This window comes from Athene noctua, chromosome 1, assembly GCF_965140245.1.
Source record: "Athene noctua chromosome 1, bAthNoc1.hap1.1, whole genome shotgun sequence".
Classification (NCBI taxonomy): Eukaryota; Metazoa; Chordata; class Aves; order Strigiformes; family Strigidae; genus Athene; species Athene noctua.
Window position 1 is genome coordinate 125,381,510 of NC_134037.1, and position 19,335 is coordinate 125,400,844.

Consider the following 19,335-nt stretch of genomic DNA (forward strand, 5'->3'; position numbering starts at 1 on the left):
GTGGATTTTTTTTTTTCCCTCTTCCTTCTGATGGGGATTAAGCCACTCAATTTCATTCTGTAGAAACCTTTTTTTCCTTCTAACTGAACGTATTTTGTTCGTGTTAAGTATATTGTATGTTGGTAGGGAAACTAGTATTCCAGGCTCTAAAGGCTGAAACATGCTGAGTGATTAATTAAAAACCTACATTTAGCTTGCTTGACTGATGTAATAAAAGCAAGATAACATATCAGCACATGCTGGATTGACCACAGTTTCTGCCAGCAATAAACTTCTGTCACTTATTAATTGGTAGTAACAAACACTAAAGACTTATTTCATAGCTGCCTGAAAGGTCAATGAGGTGGGTCCTGGGAGGAAAGGGAAAAGGCGGTGGTGCTATTTTCTTTCCTTTCTCATCATTATTGCTAGCATAGAGGCAGATTTGGGTCATCCTTTTTCTTCTTCCATCTAATACAGAGCTTTTGAACCCACTCAGAGCAGTTAGTCTCTGTTGTGAAGTGACGGTCGTACTGTTGTGTACTGGAGCTGAGAGGAACTCTCTCCAGTTCACGAGGGCATAAGTAATGGCAGAATTTACCTCTGACCTGGTTTTGTAATAATGTGGATTAATGTCTGTGACTTTCTCTTAGCAGAGTCAAGGTACTTTACAAAAATAAGGAAAACAGCAGTGTCCCCAAATTTCTCTTTTCCTTGGCTCCACTGAAAATGTTTTTCTTTAAGCTTCCTTTCCCTGTTCTTCTCAAGCCTACTATCTAATATTTTTATATCTAATTTTTTTAAAAAGAAAAGAAGCAACAGTGTGTCCCCCTGTACTTTTATGTCACAATTTTGTTTCTAATTGTTACCCATCAGATTCTCTCCCATAAAGCACACATTTTTCTCCAAGAATTGACTGCTTATCTGGGAACTGGAAGACTTGTTCAGCATGATCTAACAACAGAAACCTCTCTGTGAAGCACTTTCTGTCAATCAGCTATTGCTTGGCAGCCTAGCATTAAACAGACATGGAGAAAAAAGGAGAGAATAAAGGTTTTGAATAGAAAGAGAACTACAAATCTTCCTTAAGCGTTGGTTGGTATCATCTTTGCGTTGGTGCAGTTCACATTTTCTGTGCTTTCTTGAGTAGCTCTTGTCAGTAACCAACTAATTTTGGTCTGAGCTGCTTTTGTAGCGCTACTTCATTAGAGCTTGAGTTCATGACGTTGCTTTTAGGCTCTACATTAGCTGAGCACTTACACACGTGTTTGTCCTACACACTTTGCCACACAGACAACTTTAAAAATAATGTTGAAGTGCTCCGCTGAAATGTCAGTGAGTAGCCATGTCTTGCCCCCTCTCCATCCTTGAGATATAAGTACCAGTAATTTGTGACTGGGGCACACTACATCTTAATGCTGTGTTAAAAATAGCAAACTATCTCATGGCTTTTATCTCAGTGTTTTTAGAGCTGATGTGACACCAGGTTCCTGTGTGACAACAGTAGTCAACCTGTTTGGTTACATACTTAAAAGGAGAGATGGGTTGTCGATCAGGAGTGAGGCAAAGCGGGCTTTGTTAGCAGCGCTAATTGCTATCAGCAGTATTGATCCAGCTCAGTTAGAAATATACCACGGTCACTTGAATTTACAGACTCTAACTAAAGCAAGCTATTTCTTACAATACAAGTTTTCCTTAAGATGGATGTACTGATATGAAGAGGAGATTTCCATCACGTATTATTTAAACATATTAAAATATTTACCAAAGAAGTACCCGATTGCATACATAGATATTGTTTGTGTAGATTAAGATTAATATTAACATTAATATATGTTTACAATGGCACTTGGCCTTTTATAGTTTTATAGCACAGTCTGGAGTGCTGTGCGGACATTAATTAAATGAATCCTATCAATAAATAAGTAAACAATTACTTATTAGACATTTTACATGCAAGGCAACTGAAACAAGAATATTACAGCTATAACTGCCTGTGATTCTCCTAATATTAGGAGTCACTGGGGTTGCCCAGCGTCTCTGAAGAACAGACTCTCAGACCCTTGGCCAGTGCTAAGCTACAAAAGAATATTTAGGACACAGCTGAAACTCATGTCCTGTGAGTTTTAGTCCTGGCTCTGCCCTACAGCAAGAGAGGGAAGGAGCAAATTAAATGGTCCTGGAGAGAATGATCTTGGTGATAAGGTTATTTGAGGTGCTAAAACTTTTGCAGAGTATTATCATCTTGGGAGATACTTTGAAAACACAGAAGAGCCTTGAAGGAGTGACGGGATACCCAGAGGAGCACCATTGCTCCAGCAGGAGACAGGCACTTGTAACAGAAGTTTTTGTTTACCTTTGATAATCAAATGTAGAACTGGCAAAACTGCCTTCGGGGTACCATCCTTTTTTACCTTGTATTTTTAAAGCATTTACAGGCCCAGGCCAAGTATTGACTGGTTTTCTGGCTGTGTTGTCATTTCCACTGCACAGCTCTGGAGCAGTTACATGAAGTCACTACTAACATGAGCAAGTTAGGTTGAGGGACAAGTGCTCCTAAAGAGTGTCTGAAGTCTAATTTCTGTTTGTCTTTTTCTGTTTTGGTGTTTGGTTTTTTTGGTTGTTTTTTTTTTTGGGGGGGGGGGAAAGGGGGGGCAGGCAGCTTTTGGGTTTACTTTTGGCTTTTTTTTTTTAACAGGATGGGCAAAATTGTCCCAAATTGTGGAAAAAAAAAAATTGTGCCCCTAGTACCTGTTTTCAGAAAATTTAGTTGATTCAATTTCTGCTGGAATTGTATTTACTTTATTATTCTAAATGATGTATATGTTTCTCTCTTGTGAATGTGGTTGTTACAGACCCATGTAGCTGAATGACTGGAGGGGGCTGTCTCATTTTCCCAGTGGCCATTTGTTGCTGCTAAAAATGAATACACAACTTTAGATGCTCATGGTGATTTTTCTGGCTGCTGAGCTCCAGGATTCCTCCTGGTGCCCAGGGCTGGGATGAGGTGCTTTTCTTGCAGGATCCTCCACATCTGTGTAAAAGGACATAAATGAGGATTGCTAAGCCTTCACTTCAGGCTGTCAGCCTACAGGCTACATCGCCTACAGGTAATGATGATCTGGATTAATCCAGACAGTCCGGTGAGTGCTAGTGTATAAGCAAGAACATTCTCCTCCAAATCTGGAAAGTATCCTGCTTTCAGCAGTGCATGTGGTAGAATCGATAATGGGTTTTATGGTTACTGGGGTGTAATGGATAAAACTCTAAAATGCACAGATCTGTTCATGTAAACTAGAATAACTCTTTTAAAAGCCTTAAATGGCTTCTCCAATTCACTGATAAAACAAATCCACAATCTTGTCGCTGATGACTTATATGACTGTTTTGTGCTTGCAGGATGAAGCTCTTCAGTGACAAAGTTAACAGCGATATAAATACAGTAAAACGTTGAACCTGTATGATTCATTCAATTGCAAATCAAATTCCAAATATTGCAGACTTGAAACCAAACCAATGAACAGTGTTTTGTACGCGCTTGGCACCACTGTGTGTGATAACGTAAGAACAAAACTGATGAGAAAAAGAACTAGACATTTAACATCAGAATTCGTCTACCTGAATGTAGACAGCTGTGCTTCTTTTACAGTCTCTGGAGTGAAGGAGGTGCTCCTGGGGCTCAGTTCTGCTCATTTTAACATAGCCACCTAAAACAGGTCAGATGTTTTATGCTCTGAAATCATGATGTGAAAGTGCATCTCTTTTTACCATGGATTGTATGGTGAATTCCACAGGGACAGACAGGACATGTAAGCGTAATAGCAGTCCACAACTGGCTCCATTTCTTCCATTTACTTCCTTGTATTTACTAAACCTCTCATGTCCAGCCTGTTTAACCTTGTGGTTGCTGCACAGAAGAGGGACTAGACAAAAGGCTTTGTTTTATCCTTCTGGATAAAATAAAATCCAAAAGCATATATTCTGAAAATCTTTGGATATCACATTTGACATTACGCTGTTTCTAGAGGAAAAGACATTTCACTGTGGGGTTGAGGGAACCTTTCAGAAACCTCTGGAAACTACTTCTGCTGGCTTGAGAGAGACTTAATAGAACTTTTTAAGCAGGGTTGCCATGTTCTTATGGGATAAGCAGTATTCTCAGTAACAGGTGGCCTCGTTACCATGCATGTTACAATATTTCCATTGACTTCTGGATCTCTCAGCAAAGTAGTCACAATCTTTTCTTATACTACCACCTGTTGACGATTCCCTTCAGAGACTGTTAGATATGTATATGAAATGGAGCTGAAAATGTATGTAAGTATCTAAGTCAGGCATTTCTGAATTGCTTTCTAGGAGAAATGTTGTACTGCCTGTTAATCAGTTGATTTCATAAGGGTCATCTTCTGATGATCTTTTAATATGAAATTTACATTTTGGGAGTGTTGAAGTGATGTCTGACACCTCCACCTGCCAGATTTGCCAAAATAAGCAGATTATGCTTTGGTGGAGGCTTCTAAATCAGATACAGGTGCAAAGAGAAATGGGCCAGGAAGACTGAGTCACAATACTCAGACCTGGACCTGTCTGTGCCAGTCTTCAGGGCTGTTTGGAGCTCGTGTGGGTCCTTATGCTGAGCCTTCAGAGTAATTATAGCACGCTAATGAGAAAGCGTGAAATCCTTGCCTGGGGACATGGGGACACAGTGGATTGGATTTCATGTTGGGTAAGCTCTGGCACAGCTTCAGTTCTCTGTGCTATTTCACATTTCTCCACCAACGTTTGAATTAATTCTTTCTTGTTCGTGTTTTGTTCTGTGTTATTTCGATGCCTGGGGCTGCCTGTGTTTCTAGCTGGCTCTACTCTTACATGGCCCTCATCGCTATAGTGAGTGAGTGCCTTTGACTTCAGACTCGGCTCCCATCTGTGTATTTAAAAGTAAAACGATTTCTGATGCTAATTGGAGTGAAGGAAAATGAGAGAAAAAGAGCTTAAAAATTCATATTGAATATTTATAAGCATCCTCAGTGCATTTGGTGAAACTGGGATGAAAAGGTTTCTAAAAGGTTTCTAATTTCTGCTGGGAGGCACTTTGTTGTGCTTCAACTGTAATGGCAACTGAAGGAGTGAGGCCTGTGGGGCCTGTGAAAGCTCCAAATACATTTACTCATGCCAGGTTTAGGTCGTATTTTCTGTTGGTGTAATTATTGAGCAGTAATGGGATGAAAGAGCTCACCTGTGCAGATTTATGGCCCCTTTTAAAGTCAGGAGCTGTGCTTGGGCTCTCTGGGGGAAAGATGTTTTGTGTTATACTTTCTACAAAAACAATTTTTAAAAAAATAACTGTTTTTTTTTTTTTTTTTTTTTTAAAAAAAAGAGGGGTGGGTATCATGTTTTTTCCAGACAAAGGGTTTCTTTAGCACCAGAGTTTTTTTGAACCCTTGCATGCCTAGCCACATATTTATGCTAAGGCAGGCAAGGAGCCCTGAGAAGAGTCTTTGTCAGCCTGGCTGGATGAGGGCTTTCTGTGAATCTCGTTCATTGATGGATCCTTTTATGCTGATTTTGATGACGTTCAAAGAAGGTGACCCCAGGGTAACTTGTTATAAATCACCTTTTGCTTGTATTTTTAAATGATTTTCTCAAAAGAAAGTTGTTACAGACTGTTCTCTCCATTGGTAACTTGGAATAGGAACCTTAACAATAGGTTCTAGTAAGACGGTTTTAGAATATTACAGTACGGGGAGAAATAATTGGAAATGATGCACGAAAGCTAGCACTGTAGGGATGCTGTGTTACGTGATACAGCATGAAAGGCTACATGGGAAGACTGGGCAGAGATCAGCCCTGTTAAAATAGGAGGGACTATCTGATCTGTTCTTAAGCTTTCTGTGGGCATCTTAATTTGCTTGTGAGATATATGTAGATGGAGCCCTGAAGCAAGTCAGTAAAATTTAATGTTAAAGGTCAGCCTGAACTGAGGTTCCTCTTTATTTTTGTGTTGTGTAACCTCTTAGAACTAATGACAGGCTGTGAATGCTGGACCTCTCACTAAGAGCAAGGTGAAATATATGTTTATTCAACTTGTGGTTTTATTACTTTTTCATTTTTTTTTAATTTTAGCATTTATTTTGGGTTCATACTACCTCTGCTGCAGATAGACTCTTCTGGTCAGATGACGCTGATGCTTTTAGGGTTTTTTTCAGTGTTAGCTCTACCCGAGGTGGCCCCAGTGCTGCTGTTTTAGAATGAGGAGCAGTGTCTGCATTGAGTCTTTCTGTGGCTTCTCTTCTTTAAACCTCTTCACCACTTTGCAGCTGATATTGATGTCCTTTGCTTTCAGACAGGCAAAACTATATCTGGTGCCACTGTGTATACTGTTCAAGGAAAGACCAAAAAAGCAGGGCAGTTTGATTTTCTCTGTCAAGTAGACAAAACGAGATGGAAGCCGTCAGCTCTGGAAGAGCCTTGTGTGCTGCCCCATCTTAGATCAAGTGCCTGTGAAGAACAGGCTACCTTATACCTGATTTTTTTCCTTCTTGGAGCAGGTCAGTAGTTAAGGGCTCAGCAGTTGACTGTGTCTTTTTTTTCCCTTCTCCTTCCTTTCAATACCAGAGAATGACTACCCAGAAGCAGTGCCTGACAGGGGAGAATTGTAGCTGCCTATTTACAGCCCTTTTCCCTGGAAGTGGCACCTAGGGCAGCACAGAGTAAATTTCTTGCTCTCTTTTCTCACTGGGAAGAGATTGTCAGATGTAAGGAGGAGAGTGCAGAAAGGCTGGGAACCATGGATTTAACTTATTTTTATTTCAATAATAACTACACCTGGAATTCTCTGGTGGAGCAGCAGTTTGAGAACAGCCAAGATACATCAGAGTCAGAGGTATCGGTGCTAAAACTGTGCCCAATATTAAGCGTTTCTTGCTTCCTTCTATACCCAACAATATACCCTAGCTATTTTGTTTTCTAGATAAGCCTCTTCCATTTAAAGAGATTTTCTTTCCTCCATGTAGTTGAGCACTGAATTTTTAACGGTTATTTTCTGATCCATATCCTTTTCAGGAAGGAGGTTAAGCAGGATTTCATCTTTATTTTAGATAGTATTGTTAACCACAAGGAGGTTGCAAATCTGAAGAAAAGAAGTAGACAGGTGGATATATAAGGTTTTGCTCTACTTGCTGCGTTGTATTTGTGATTCCAGTTTTGCTTGTATGTATTTTTCCACAGTAATTTTATACAAATACTGCAAGTAACAAAATGCCTGTAATTCCTGACATTCTCAGAGTCCTACTTTGTATTGGACTATATTTATACATCAAGGCAATAGTAGACCCTTTTCTAACTCCGGATAATCCTCCTCACTTGAATATTCAAGTGCTTTTTGGTAATTAGTTATCTTACATAATTGCTACGTTTTCTCTGAGGGCAGGAAGCTTTGCTTTTATTTTACAGAAAGAACCTGAGCCACCAGGCTGAGTGCATTATTCCTTCATGTTCCACGTAGAGCCTGCTGCTGCTGAAATAAGAATTATACTCAAATACAATTCTGGCTTTATGATGAGAATATTACAGAGTAGCTACTGCTGGTGACGCTTTGGAGTTTTTATGTACAGGAGCCCTTCTGTTTTCATTTCACTTCATTACATGCACTGTTCATTTTGCTATTTGCTATTTTGCTCTAGCTCCAAATCAGAGTAGACCTCCTGGAGAAGCTAATAGTGGGACTGTAAACCCTGCTGGGAGCTACCTGCGTCCCGCCGTTCGGTCGCTGCAGAGGACTTACTGACTCGGTAGCGGGAGTTCATCAAAATGGGAGCACATCAGTGGTTGCTTGTGGTATTCAGAGATCTCAGTGCAAAATACTCATCAAAGCATGTGACATTTTAGGCCCTTTGCTGGCATCTGGCTTCTATGTGTACATTCATTATTTTTAAGGATTTACTGCAGAGTTTAGATTCTTCCTGTAAATTGCTTGGTTTCTGCCATTAATTATTCACCATCCGTGGTGTCTGATCATGTCATATTTGAGGTATTGCCTCACTTACCTGCCTTCCTGTCTGTGTCATCCCCTCCTGCCCGTCCGTCCCCCCCCCAGTCGTGTGTGTGTGTGTGTGTGTGTCCCCAGTTTTATTGAATGAGCGTGCAAAGCATGCAAACTGTAAAATATCTGAGTTCCTCAAATATTACTGGGATATCTGTGGAAAGAGTGAAATAGTCTCAAACTTATTCATGATTTTGTCCATAAATCTGATCATTGTTGTACTAGCTGTAATTGCTTTTGCTTATGGTCAGACATGAATACACCAGCTTTAGAAATTTATTATATAATATATTGCTTCATTTGAAGTAGCACTAGAAACTAACCCTACACTGGAAATTGACAGTGAATAAGTGTTATATATTTCCAGGTATCATCAGAATTGCTGAGAATCTTCCTTAATGGAAGAACATCAAGATCAATATTTGACTGGAATTGATTTGAATGGTTGATACTGAGATAAAAAGAAGGAAAATAGCCTGATTTCACTGAGAGAATTAGAGGGGTAACTGGACCACAAATTGCAATGGATAGTATTGATTAGCATGGTGAGATGGATTTCAAGCTGTAACTGATCTGGCTATTTTGTGAGTTTTTGTTTTTTTTTTTCCCTCTGTATATTTTTGAGGCACAGAGTAATGTATCTGACATGGGGGAAGGGCCATTCCTGGACAGTCAGATCTATTGCCAAACTCTGGGTTATGGAAAAACCTGATTACCCAGTTGGTAAAGATGCCAGGCATAGGCTTTTTAAACATAAATCTACCTTTTAAAAAATGACCTAAACCCAGACAGAATTTGAGTCTTAAGTGCTGCAGCTCTGAGGGTGGATATGAAGCATAAGAGACTTCTGTGACCACTGCCATGAGCTTTCATAGCGTCATCTCTCCTTCTGTCTCAGCTGTTTTGTTCTTCACATGTGTATGTAACTGATGCAAAATACTCTGATTATTTGCCCAGAAAAGCTCTCCAGTCAGCCCTGCAAATCAGCTCCAAGGAACTGTAATGGTTTTGGTGAAATCTCCTTAACCTTTTATATACACTTAAAAAGTGTTTTTTTTTATCAGAGCAGAATGCTTTGATTTTTATTTTTTTTTTTTAAGTTACTTTGCATTTTTGTATTAGGTATACACAATGGAACTTTAAAAGCTCAAATGAAATGCTTCGATTTCATCGATATAAAATGTTTCAATTAGCATAAAAAAAGACTTTGTGAGGTTTTATTTTTTTCTATGTACACTTTTTTGGAATGTAACCAAATTTTAAACTTTCAGAATTTACTGTGAATCTTTCATTCCCACAATGCTCAACATGTATGCCAAAATATATTTGCAGAACTGCACCAGATATAATGATAGGTTTAATGAAATGGGAGATAGTTTCATAGAAGGAAAATTTGTAAACTGTATATACCTATATAGAGGAACAGAATCAGTTTTATGGCAGCAAGATTCAGCTACTCTTATTCAGCCCAAGTTTTCACAATGAATATTCTAAATAGATGTCAGTCTACTTTTTTCAGTAAAGAACTTTGAACTCCTGCTAAGAGGTTTACATTATCATGAAGTATAGATAATAAAAAGGAGAGGAACAGAGCTGTCACAGCTGTTCTGGAATATCTCTTTTAAGTAGCTATTTTACATGCAGGGTAGTCTAACCTTTGAAATTGAAATGTTCATAACATTAACATATAAATTCTGAAAAAGAGCCCATTTTTCTCATTTTTTGCGAAGAGAAGCTTAGTTTAAAAATAGGCAGTTGCTTGCTTAGATTTAAACGTTCATCCAGAATCTCTCTATTAAATCACAGTGGGGAGAAAAGCTGTAGAATTTGAGATGCACATGGAGCTTTGCTGGAAGTGGGATGCTGCTCTCCTAACACCATGTCTTTTGGCCTTCTCAAAACTAAGTCTCTACTAGACTTCCAGTCACTCTCTGCCAATCCTGTGGAGACAGATGCATTTAATAACACACATACATCTTCCTTCCATGGCGCACACATCTTCCTTCCTTGGCACCTGCCTTAGGTGGGGCTGAAAAGCCCTCGAGAGGTGTTTTCTTGCTGCCTGAATGTCTTTGTAAAGCTGTACAAGACTGTTCACACCCGGGCACTGTGAACTGCCTGTTTTCTTAATATTCTTTGTATGTTCCGTTTGCTGATGTTCAGAAGAAATTCCAAATATCATATTTTTCTGAGAGCGGAAATTACTCTGCTTTCTGTCTTACTGCTTACAGCATCAGCTCAGGTGTGTTATAATACCTCAGAGAAGCACTTGTATAACACCTTATTGGTGAAGAATGATTTGTGTTAGTTTCAAATAATTTGCAGTTCTTTTATTCTGGCTTTTTCAGGAAATAGGAAATAATCCTGATGTGATTTGGGAAGCCTTTCAGAAATATTGGCACTGTTGACCTTAAATGTAAGGTGAAAATAGTATCAAGTGTATACAAGTGAAGTTATGCGTTGTAAACCTGTAGCAAATAACTTTAAAGCTGCCAGGCACACTTTTCAGAAGTAACTTAGAAGTGACATTGTTCAAGAGAGATTTGGGCCCTTTGGCATAACTCTTCACAAGACTTATTGTAGATTCCTGAGTCACTTCACAGGTAAAAGTTTTCCATGTCATCTGTATTAGTAGCCAATAGTTCCATGATGGTTTTTTTCTCTCTCTTTCTCAGCTCCCTTTTTTAGATACTGGATACTTCTTTTATCACAATGGCATTGCTAAGGCCAGGAGAAGACGCAGCCTTCAACACAAGCTTCATCTGGAAAAGGATTCCAGGGTAAGTGTTTCATCATCACGTGCACCTATCATGTTTTCTTTGTGACGCAGACTATTTTTTATAAAATCAGGGTGTTGAACAAATCTGTGGTTATGGCTATGGTTTTTTTGCCATGTTTGTTTCAGGCTTGGTGACTGCTGTATGCACACACCTCCCACACAGCCTCGACTTTTATTTTTATTTCACTACTGCAAATACTTTTACATTCTCAGAGATACATCCTTTCTCCAGTAAGGCTTGGTGATGCCATAGTCTCCAGGACATCTCAGTGCACTCTGTACTGTGTGAAGGGGCCATCCAGGGCACATCTTACAGTCATACCCCCTATGCATCCCGCTAGTCCTTGGGTCATCCAGCCTAGAATACCCTGTGGTGCAAATGGTGGCATTTTCACTGCAGTCACAATGGGACTTTTTCTCCAGGAATAGTGTACACACCAGATGCTAAGAGAGTGTACATTGTCAGGAGACTCTTGCTCACAGTCTGCAAATGGTGTGCTCAGTTTTCAGAAGCATAAACCCTTCAGACAGGAAGGGAAGGCCCCTTTTGCAGAAGGCTACGAGCTGGCACTAGCAAATTCTTTTTTTTTTTTTTTTTTCCTTCAGTTTTTACACCAGTAAAATACTGGGCTGTAGTGGGGCCAGGTAGCACGAAAAGTGTATTTACTGCCCAAAGGAAGTAGATAAGCCTGAGGAATAGTATCATGACAGCAAATAGGATTAAAAAATAATCTTCAGTAGGATTTAAACTCTCTGCACTATGAGCAAAAAAGAGGGGGGAACAATTTTATTCCAGTCTGAATTTTATTGCCAGATATTATATGGTATTAGAACACCTAAAAAAATGAAAAGCTAAGTAGGAGGAAAAGAAAAATAGATTAAATAAGATCATTATTGTTGTTGTGACACCAGAGCAAGCAAGGTCTGCTGAATTCCCAGCTTAATTTTCCTACTTCTACAGAAATTTCAAGTGGTTCTGGGCCTGGGTCCAACTGGGATGCACATGGCTTGTCACTCCTGTGGCTGGGAGCCATGTGAATGAAACACACAGATTCCAGGTGTTGCCTGCTCCATCACTTCATCCTGAGAGACTGAGACCTGAGTGCTGGCAGGTTCCCTGGGGCTGCTGCTGGTCTTCCAGTGCTCTAAGGTACCTCTTCCTGGCCCCCTTCTCTAAAGGAGGTGTCAAGTACAGGTGAGGGGCTATGAGGAAGAGACCCATTCAGCCTGCTTGGAATAGAAATTCTCAGGCTTCCCAGTTTTTTGTTTACCAAGCAGGGATCAGCAAGTAAACCATTAAGAAACCATGTGCAATTAGTGGATACTAAGCAAATGTCCTGAGAGGTGTCTTATTTTCCTGAACCACCCAATCTTGTTAAAAGCCATTTCAGGAAAAGCATACAACTGAGTGTGTTGCAAACTAGTGAGTGAGTGCAGTCATTGTGCAGGTGACTCTGTACTGCAAGTAAATATTTCTGTAAGCCTCTGAAAATTTCACAAATATCTATGATATTTGTATGAATCCACCAATTCTCATTGCAGCTTCATATTACATGGCTGAGTGCTCACTTGCTAATTCCACACTGGCTCTTGCACTGTCCACCTCTAGGCTAAGTGTCTGCAGTGCTAAGAACCACTTAAATGAATCTACCTCCCCGTTCAGAGATGTTGTCTTTCGCAGTCATCTGATATTGGTGGTCTTTAGACTCTTAGTTGGCTTCTGTCACATGCAATGAAATCTCACTTTTGCTGTTAATCTCCACTTCTTACTGGTGCTGCATACCAGTGGCTCAGCTCTCCTTAGCTCCCTCCTTTGATCTCAGGGAATAAAGCCCTGTGTTTAAATAACCAAGAATATGTCCAGTGTGAGGAAAAGGATGGTCCTGAGTGTATCTTGACCTCATGAGTTATGCTGGGGGATGGAAGCATTTGATGATGACATTTTCTCATTTAGCCGTCCTGCTTGCTCTGTCCTGTTGGCTAGTCCTTAAACTCTTACGGTACCATATAGGTTGGTTGCTTTTTGTAATGCAGTTTGAGAGCAATTAAAATCATTACTCTTATTTCCCTTATTTCTTCTATAAGTGGAGTTTGGAGAAAGTCATTAAAATTCCTGTCATATTTGCATATAAGTGGAAACATGAGTTGTGTTGACAATACTTAATTTCAAACTCCAAAAATAATTTCTAAATTTAATGGCAGCTTTCTAGACCATTTACATTCAATTTTACTTAGCAACAAATGTCAGTGCTGTCATGGTTAATATGTTAATGCATGAAGCCAAGAATAAAATGTTCCTATTGTCAGGCTAGCCAGGAAGCAAACTTCCACCATAGGGCCTTACAAATCTCTAAGGAACCATTATGGTAAAAGCTGTAGTTGCTTAGCCCTACTCAAATGTTGTGAGAAAGCGGGCTGCAGTTATTCTGTATACTTTTCACTTTTAAGGAGATTACAATTCCTAGCTAATTTTAATTATAAGTTGAAAAACAACACAGATGTTCACTCAATTAATTAATGTTCTTTAATCAAGTAAGTCCCTTGAGGAACCATGTCAGTTTTTCGAGTCCAGGGAGATAGATGGCAGATCACTATGCAAGCAGGTTACTGCATCATTTTCATGCTCTGCATGTCTTTTAAAATGCTTGAAAAAGCTGTGTTGTGTAAAATTTACTTTATGCTTTTGCCAAAATAGTTTGGAGATATGCTAAACATACACAGCAGTTGTGTGATAAACATCATTGCTGTCAAGAGGGTGGGAACGGAGCGTTATTAAGATGCCTTCCCAGAGATGCAGCAAGAAACCGAATCTTTGTTCTGAAGAACAGCCTCAAATAGAATGGATCTGACATTGATACATTAGTGTTGCTGAAGCCTGAAGCAGCACTGGCAGCAGGTGAAGGCATATGTAATGGTGTCATATAGTGTGTTGTGCTATTGAACTGTTCAAGAAAAAAGTGCAGGTGCACAAAGCACCGTGGCTTTTGCTCTCAGTACTGTCCTCTTAGGGACCCTCACTGTCAGGATGGCAAATGCCATGGTGAATTGAACTGCTTCAAATGGAGATTGTTTAGGTTTTTTTAATCACATTCGCTGAGGGGCAGAGAACCTTCCAGGAGAGGTTTGCTCAGAAACAACTCTTTTGTGTCAGCTGCAGATTTCCATGATTTCCAGGTGCACTTGTATTTTGTTGTTTTACCATAGGTACCTTTGACACCAAATAGATTTTTTTTGAGGGGAAGAAGTCCCTTTAACATTTTTACATGTTAAAGCTGGATTTTTTAATAAGACATAGCAGCAAGAGATCCAGCACTCTCCATGTGAAATTGCATTTTTGTCTGCCTCTATCTGTTAATTGCTTCAGCTGAAATTTCTCAGATCAAAAGGTCAGCTGTTAGGCTTGGTTTGCCTTGGGGAACTTCACTTAGGTAGCTGCAGTACTTTACCCTGGAGCTGCAAGCAGGGAGGCAGTCCTTGCCATGACCCATGAGCGCAGGCAACAGGGAAGAGGAAACAGCAGGGGCCAAGGGTCCTGAGTGATGTAAAGCCAGCGAGGAGCCAGAGTAGGATCGGATCAGACATCAGTGTGAAGGTGAGGAGAGATTAAGTGGGACAGGCTGGTGCAAGAGCCCACCAGAGTCAGAAGAAAGACTGAGTGATTTGAGCATGGAGCCATGCCATGAGCTGAGGAGGACATGGAGAAATACAGGGGTAGATTGAGAGATTGGAAACAGGGTGTCTGTATTGACATCAGAGCATGCTGCTGCCCAAATGCAGGTCACAATGCAATCTCTGAGCAAGGTGATCTTTTCCAAGGGAGACTTCCCTGTGGCCAAGGAGAAATACAGCTTCTCTAAGAGCAGACTTTGGTTTTAATTATGAGGAATGAGTGTGTTTCAACAACATGATTGCTCTCAAAAAGTAAATCAGAAATATGGAGATACTTCATACTGTTTGTTAGGTTTCCTATCCCTGAAAGTACAGGAGAAGCAGGATGGGAAATAGAGACCCTTCCTTCTCCATCATAGTTAAAAGAAAACCATGGGATTTACTTCATTTTGATTTTCAAAACTGCCTCAGATTTTGTCCTCCTATGGAGAGACTCAGCTGTGTTATTAATAAATGTTTTGAAAAGTGGCCACATAAGTAAAAAGAAAGAAAAAAACGCACTGTTGTTATGTTACTTTTCAGAGCAATACTTTTGTATTTTTGCCATTGTTGCGTATTTTCTGTTAGTAAATAGTCTTCTACTGAAGGAGCAAGAGTTGTCTCTCAAAGATTATTTTGCTTTCTTTCAAGTTTTAGATAAAACCATTTTCCTCCCACACAGTCTCTCCTGTCAGACAGCTGCCAAGATTAATCCCACTCAAGAAAGAGGCTTTAATATACAGAGAAGAGCTGAGTCCATTGCTGATATCTGTATGCAGGTGCATCTGTGTTGGTGTTGGGGGAATAAATATATATGTGCGGAGGGGAGAAGGTGAAATGAAAATCTTCTACTGAGAGTGGAAGATTTGGTTTGGCACTTAGATGATGACTTCTTTGGAAATAAACATCTCAGTGATGGCCATTGTTATGTTGCAGAAAGGGATTAGAAGGGGAACCTTGGCTGACACCCATGCCAGTACAGGAGTCTGGGGAGGGCAGATGTGTAGTTTCTTCAAGATGTAGTCTCTAGGTGTCCATGGTTAATAGTACTCCCATACTGCTTGTGTCAGGGGTCAAGGGAAGAAAAGAGGGCTGTAAATGCAGAGGATCTAAGCTTTTAGTTAAATAAATCAAAATCTTCCATATCCTTCCTCACCTCATATCCTTCCCGTGCCCCCTTAACATGACTGCCTTGTGGTCAGACCACTGCAACCTGTGAAGACAGAAGTGCCCTGTGATGGAGGAATTTGTAAGTGCTGCCAGAGCTGGATATTTCATCCATGGTCACCTTTAACAGGGGGAAAGAGGGCAGGAGCTTGGGCAGAGCACTGCTGCTTAAGGAGCAGCAGCCCTTAGGAATGGCAGTGCAGTGTAAGTCAACTTTCAGTGCCCTTTCTGGCAGCATTAACGACAGGCTTGAGATGAGCTAACAGTTGGAGCCTTTTGCCTCATTCCCCTTAGGTGTCAGCACAGATCTTCCCCTTGTAAAAATGATTATCTTCCTGATAAGCTTTGGAGAACCCAGTTTTCCCCAGTTCTCCAGCGCGTGTAGAGTGTGGTGACCTGGAGATACATGGGGTAGGAGCTGTTGTAGGTTTCCTTGCAGATTTGGACAGATCTCTGTAACTGCTGTGGAGCTGTAATCTGTTTCTCCAGCCTCTGGTACTAGAGATGGGCAATTTAGTCCCTGGAACGTAGAAATAAGAGCAATTTACAGTTTTTTTTGTTATATTTGGCATCTTTACTCTTGCTCCATGCCCACATCTTGATTTCTCAGCTTCCTGACCAGTGATAGTGATTTTCGTTCACTGGTAAGTTTCTGATCAAAGTTTGGAAGGTATCCCAAGATGCTTCCTCCCTCTGAGAAGAAAGCTGGCTTGCTCCCGAAAGCAAAGGGGCAGAAAGAGCAAAATCCATCCTGAAGGAAAGGGGCAGCGTTTTACCTGTGCACTGTAGTAATCCTGTTGTTGACTCCCTTGGTGGTAGAGGACTTAATTTCCATGCAGTTCACCACAGCAGTGACTCCAGATCTATAGAAAACTTTCACCCTCTGTGGGGATAAACTTTATGTAAAGTGAATGTAATGCCCAAGACTTGCTACCCAGCCTCAAATCTTAGGGGAAGACTTTCGGGTCCCCCAGCCAGTTCTGTGCTGTGCAAGAAGATGTACGTTAGGATAGAGAGGCAGAAGAAAATGGCAAGATAAAAAGCCCTTCATCTTTTCAACTCTTTTATGTAAATTCATGCCTCAGACAGTAGCGGTGACAGACTTCCCAGTGAAGCATATTTAGAGTTTTGCCCTAATATATGCTATTGAGGAGCTGGCATGCTGCTAGGATTATGCCTGGGAAAAGTTTGGAGCTGCCATCAATTTTGTGAGACTATAGGGCAGCATTACAGGAGCATCGGTGTTACCCTTTGGAAGGAAACGGAACATTAAGTAATAAAAGCTCTGCTTAAGTACCTGTAATAAATATTGAACAGCCAATGAAAACTCATTAGAGGAAATGTCCTCTTTCCAGTGCTGAAAAAAACCCCAGCCCCCCTCAAACTGAGACACTGTTGGTTGAAGCTGCCTTGCCAGACAAGAATTGATGACATTTTTGTCATCAATCATTCTGACAAAATGAACCATATTGCGCAGAAAACAGCCATTGTCTTCAACAAATGGATCACTGGTTTATCTGTTTCTGGCATAAGTTGTCTTAACACGTTTAGTGTATTTGAGGGAGGGGTTCCAAGAGTCTATTCACAGGGGGAGGCCTGTTCTTGTACTAATAACTTTTTCAGGTTGATACCATCTTGAGCTGTATTTGTCTTGCTTGCCCATATACAGCTCAGGGCCTCTTTTGAAGGTTTTGTGCTTCTAATTCATAATGAAGCCAGTTGACTGGCATTATAAGAAAAAACCCGATTTTCTTGAGGAAACTCTAGTCAGCTGTATGTATTAGATCATCTGATAGTTGATCTGGTGTATGTCTTATTACTCAGAGAATTTAACACTATTTGCTTTTATGATATTTAGACTGTTTGCAGATGTTGGTGGATGGTTATTTAAATGTACAGGTTCATGAGTGGGGTTATCTGAGAAGATGAAAGGGAAGAAGCAGCAGAGATTACAGCACAGCGTTTAAAAAAAGTCAGATGCAGTTAAGAGTCAGTTCATGGGAAGGTGGAATTCAACCTGCACTTCACACGTGGAAAGAGAAGGGGTCATACACCCCGTAAGACAAAGAGAAGTAGTAAATATGTTACTTATAATTAAAAAATAAATTAAAAAATAAGGAAATATGCTACATATGCTTTATGATCTTTGTCATTCCAAATGAGAAATTAACAAGGCTGCAAAGAGGAGATTTAGGTGTTGCATAAGTGAGGCAAAAAGTTTTCTCACTACTTTGCCCCTCTTGCACTGCTGACAGAAGTGAGGGGGTACTGCTGTGCCTCCAGAGTGCAGAGCATGAACTAGTCTTCAGGTCATGACGTTGTGTTTGTGATAACATTAAAAGAAAGAAATTGGAAGTTCAGTGAAGTAACAAGTTTGGTTCATGACTCTCATGTACACATAGCATGACTTGTCACTGCAGATAATGATTACTAAATTCCCTGTGATTGGTTTTTGAAAACTGAATCAGAGAGAGTCCTATTTCTTGTTATTCTTGGCCTTTGTAGACTATACCTGCCCAGTAAGGGTTGATGGAGATTAACTGCTCACAGAAAGTCCAGCTATGTTTTGCATAGTTGACCAACTGTGTAAAGCACTTAGCTTCTCTTTAATTGAGCTATCACAATTATTGCATAGGAGTCAGTTTCTATAATAAGAATAAAAAGAACTCTCTGATATAAAAAATAATGAGGCCTAGAGTCACTCAGACACTTAAGCTGTCACTTAGGTTGACACAGTTGTCCCCTTCACTGCAGAGTGAGTGTTAAGTATAGGCTGAAGAATTTCCCAGTTTTTAAGTCTGAATTCCTGATATTAAGTGTGGCCTTACTGGCTCGTGTTTGGACTGGGTATGTGTATTGTATCTGTGATGTGCAATACAGTTCTAATGTAACACATCACAACACTATTGTGTATGGAATATTAAATATTCCAAACAATTTCCTACTGGAGAAAATGCAGTTATATACAGCATGATGTAGAAGCTAAGATGAATTGATCTATTATTTCTATTTGTAACTAGAAAGACAGCTTCAGGGAGAAAAAAACTTATCCATCAACATCAGCATTAAAGAATGTTGGAAATCCTTTATAGCTGTATTATATGAAAAAGCACCATTAGCTGCACATAACAAAATAACAAAACTATCAAAATAATATCAAACTCAAACATACATGTGTCTTATGGAAATAGTGTATAACTAAAATTACAGGGTAAGCTAAACCTATTTCTAATAGAAAAAAATTACAAATGAATGTACTGCAAGATCATAGACGATAAGTGAAGACAATGCTGTGCAGATTCACGTAGAATTTTCCAAAAATAAAAGTACTGACGCACTGCAGCCCTGGTGCCACCAGGTGCTGTGGAGTCCACACGGTCAGTGGTTTGAAGACAAGGTTAGACAGTGATCATAAGTGATTCGGGTGTGGCTGGTTCTGCCCCGGGGCCCTGGGATGGTTCAGATGACCCTTGAAGTTGCTTCCAGTCACGTATTATATCATTTTCATACTGCTAAACGCAATACTTGAGGTAAGGTGGGGTAAGGTAATGAAATGAGCTTTATCCTTCAAAAATACTTGTAACTGCGTAACAGTAATTTTACAAAAACCTGTTGAGACAGCTGGCCACATTCCACCTCTGCTTTGCTGTCTTGAATTGCTGAACTGGCATTAGCTAGATTTCAGCTTTATTGTTGTATGTCTGTTCTCTTGACTACCGCA

General features: G+C 40.1%; 1 protein-coding gene across 2 annotated transcripts in view; it reads left to right on the plus strand.

Annotated features, from left to right (window-relative positions):
- Positions 1-19,335, plus strand: part of PCSK2 (proprotein convertase subtilisin/kexin type 2) — a 106,635-nt gene that overhangs the window by 10,421 nt on the left and 76,879 nt on the right. Inside the window, exon 2 of one of the 2 annotated variants that reach the window (XM_074918735.1) lies at positions 10,696-10,800. The exons of the other annotated variant lie outside the window; for it this stretch is intronic. Coding sequence (XP_074774836.1) covers positions 10,696-10,800 — 105 coding nt within the window. The remainder of the gene's footprint in view (positions 1-10,695; positions 10,801-19,335) is intronic. 2 annotated transcript variants of the gene reach the window in all.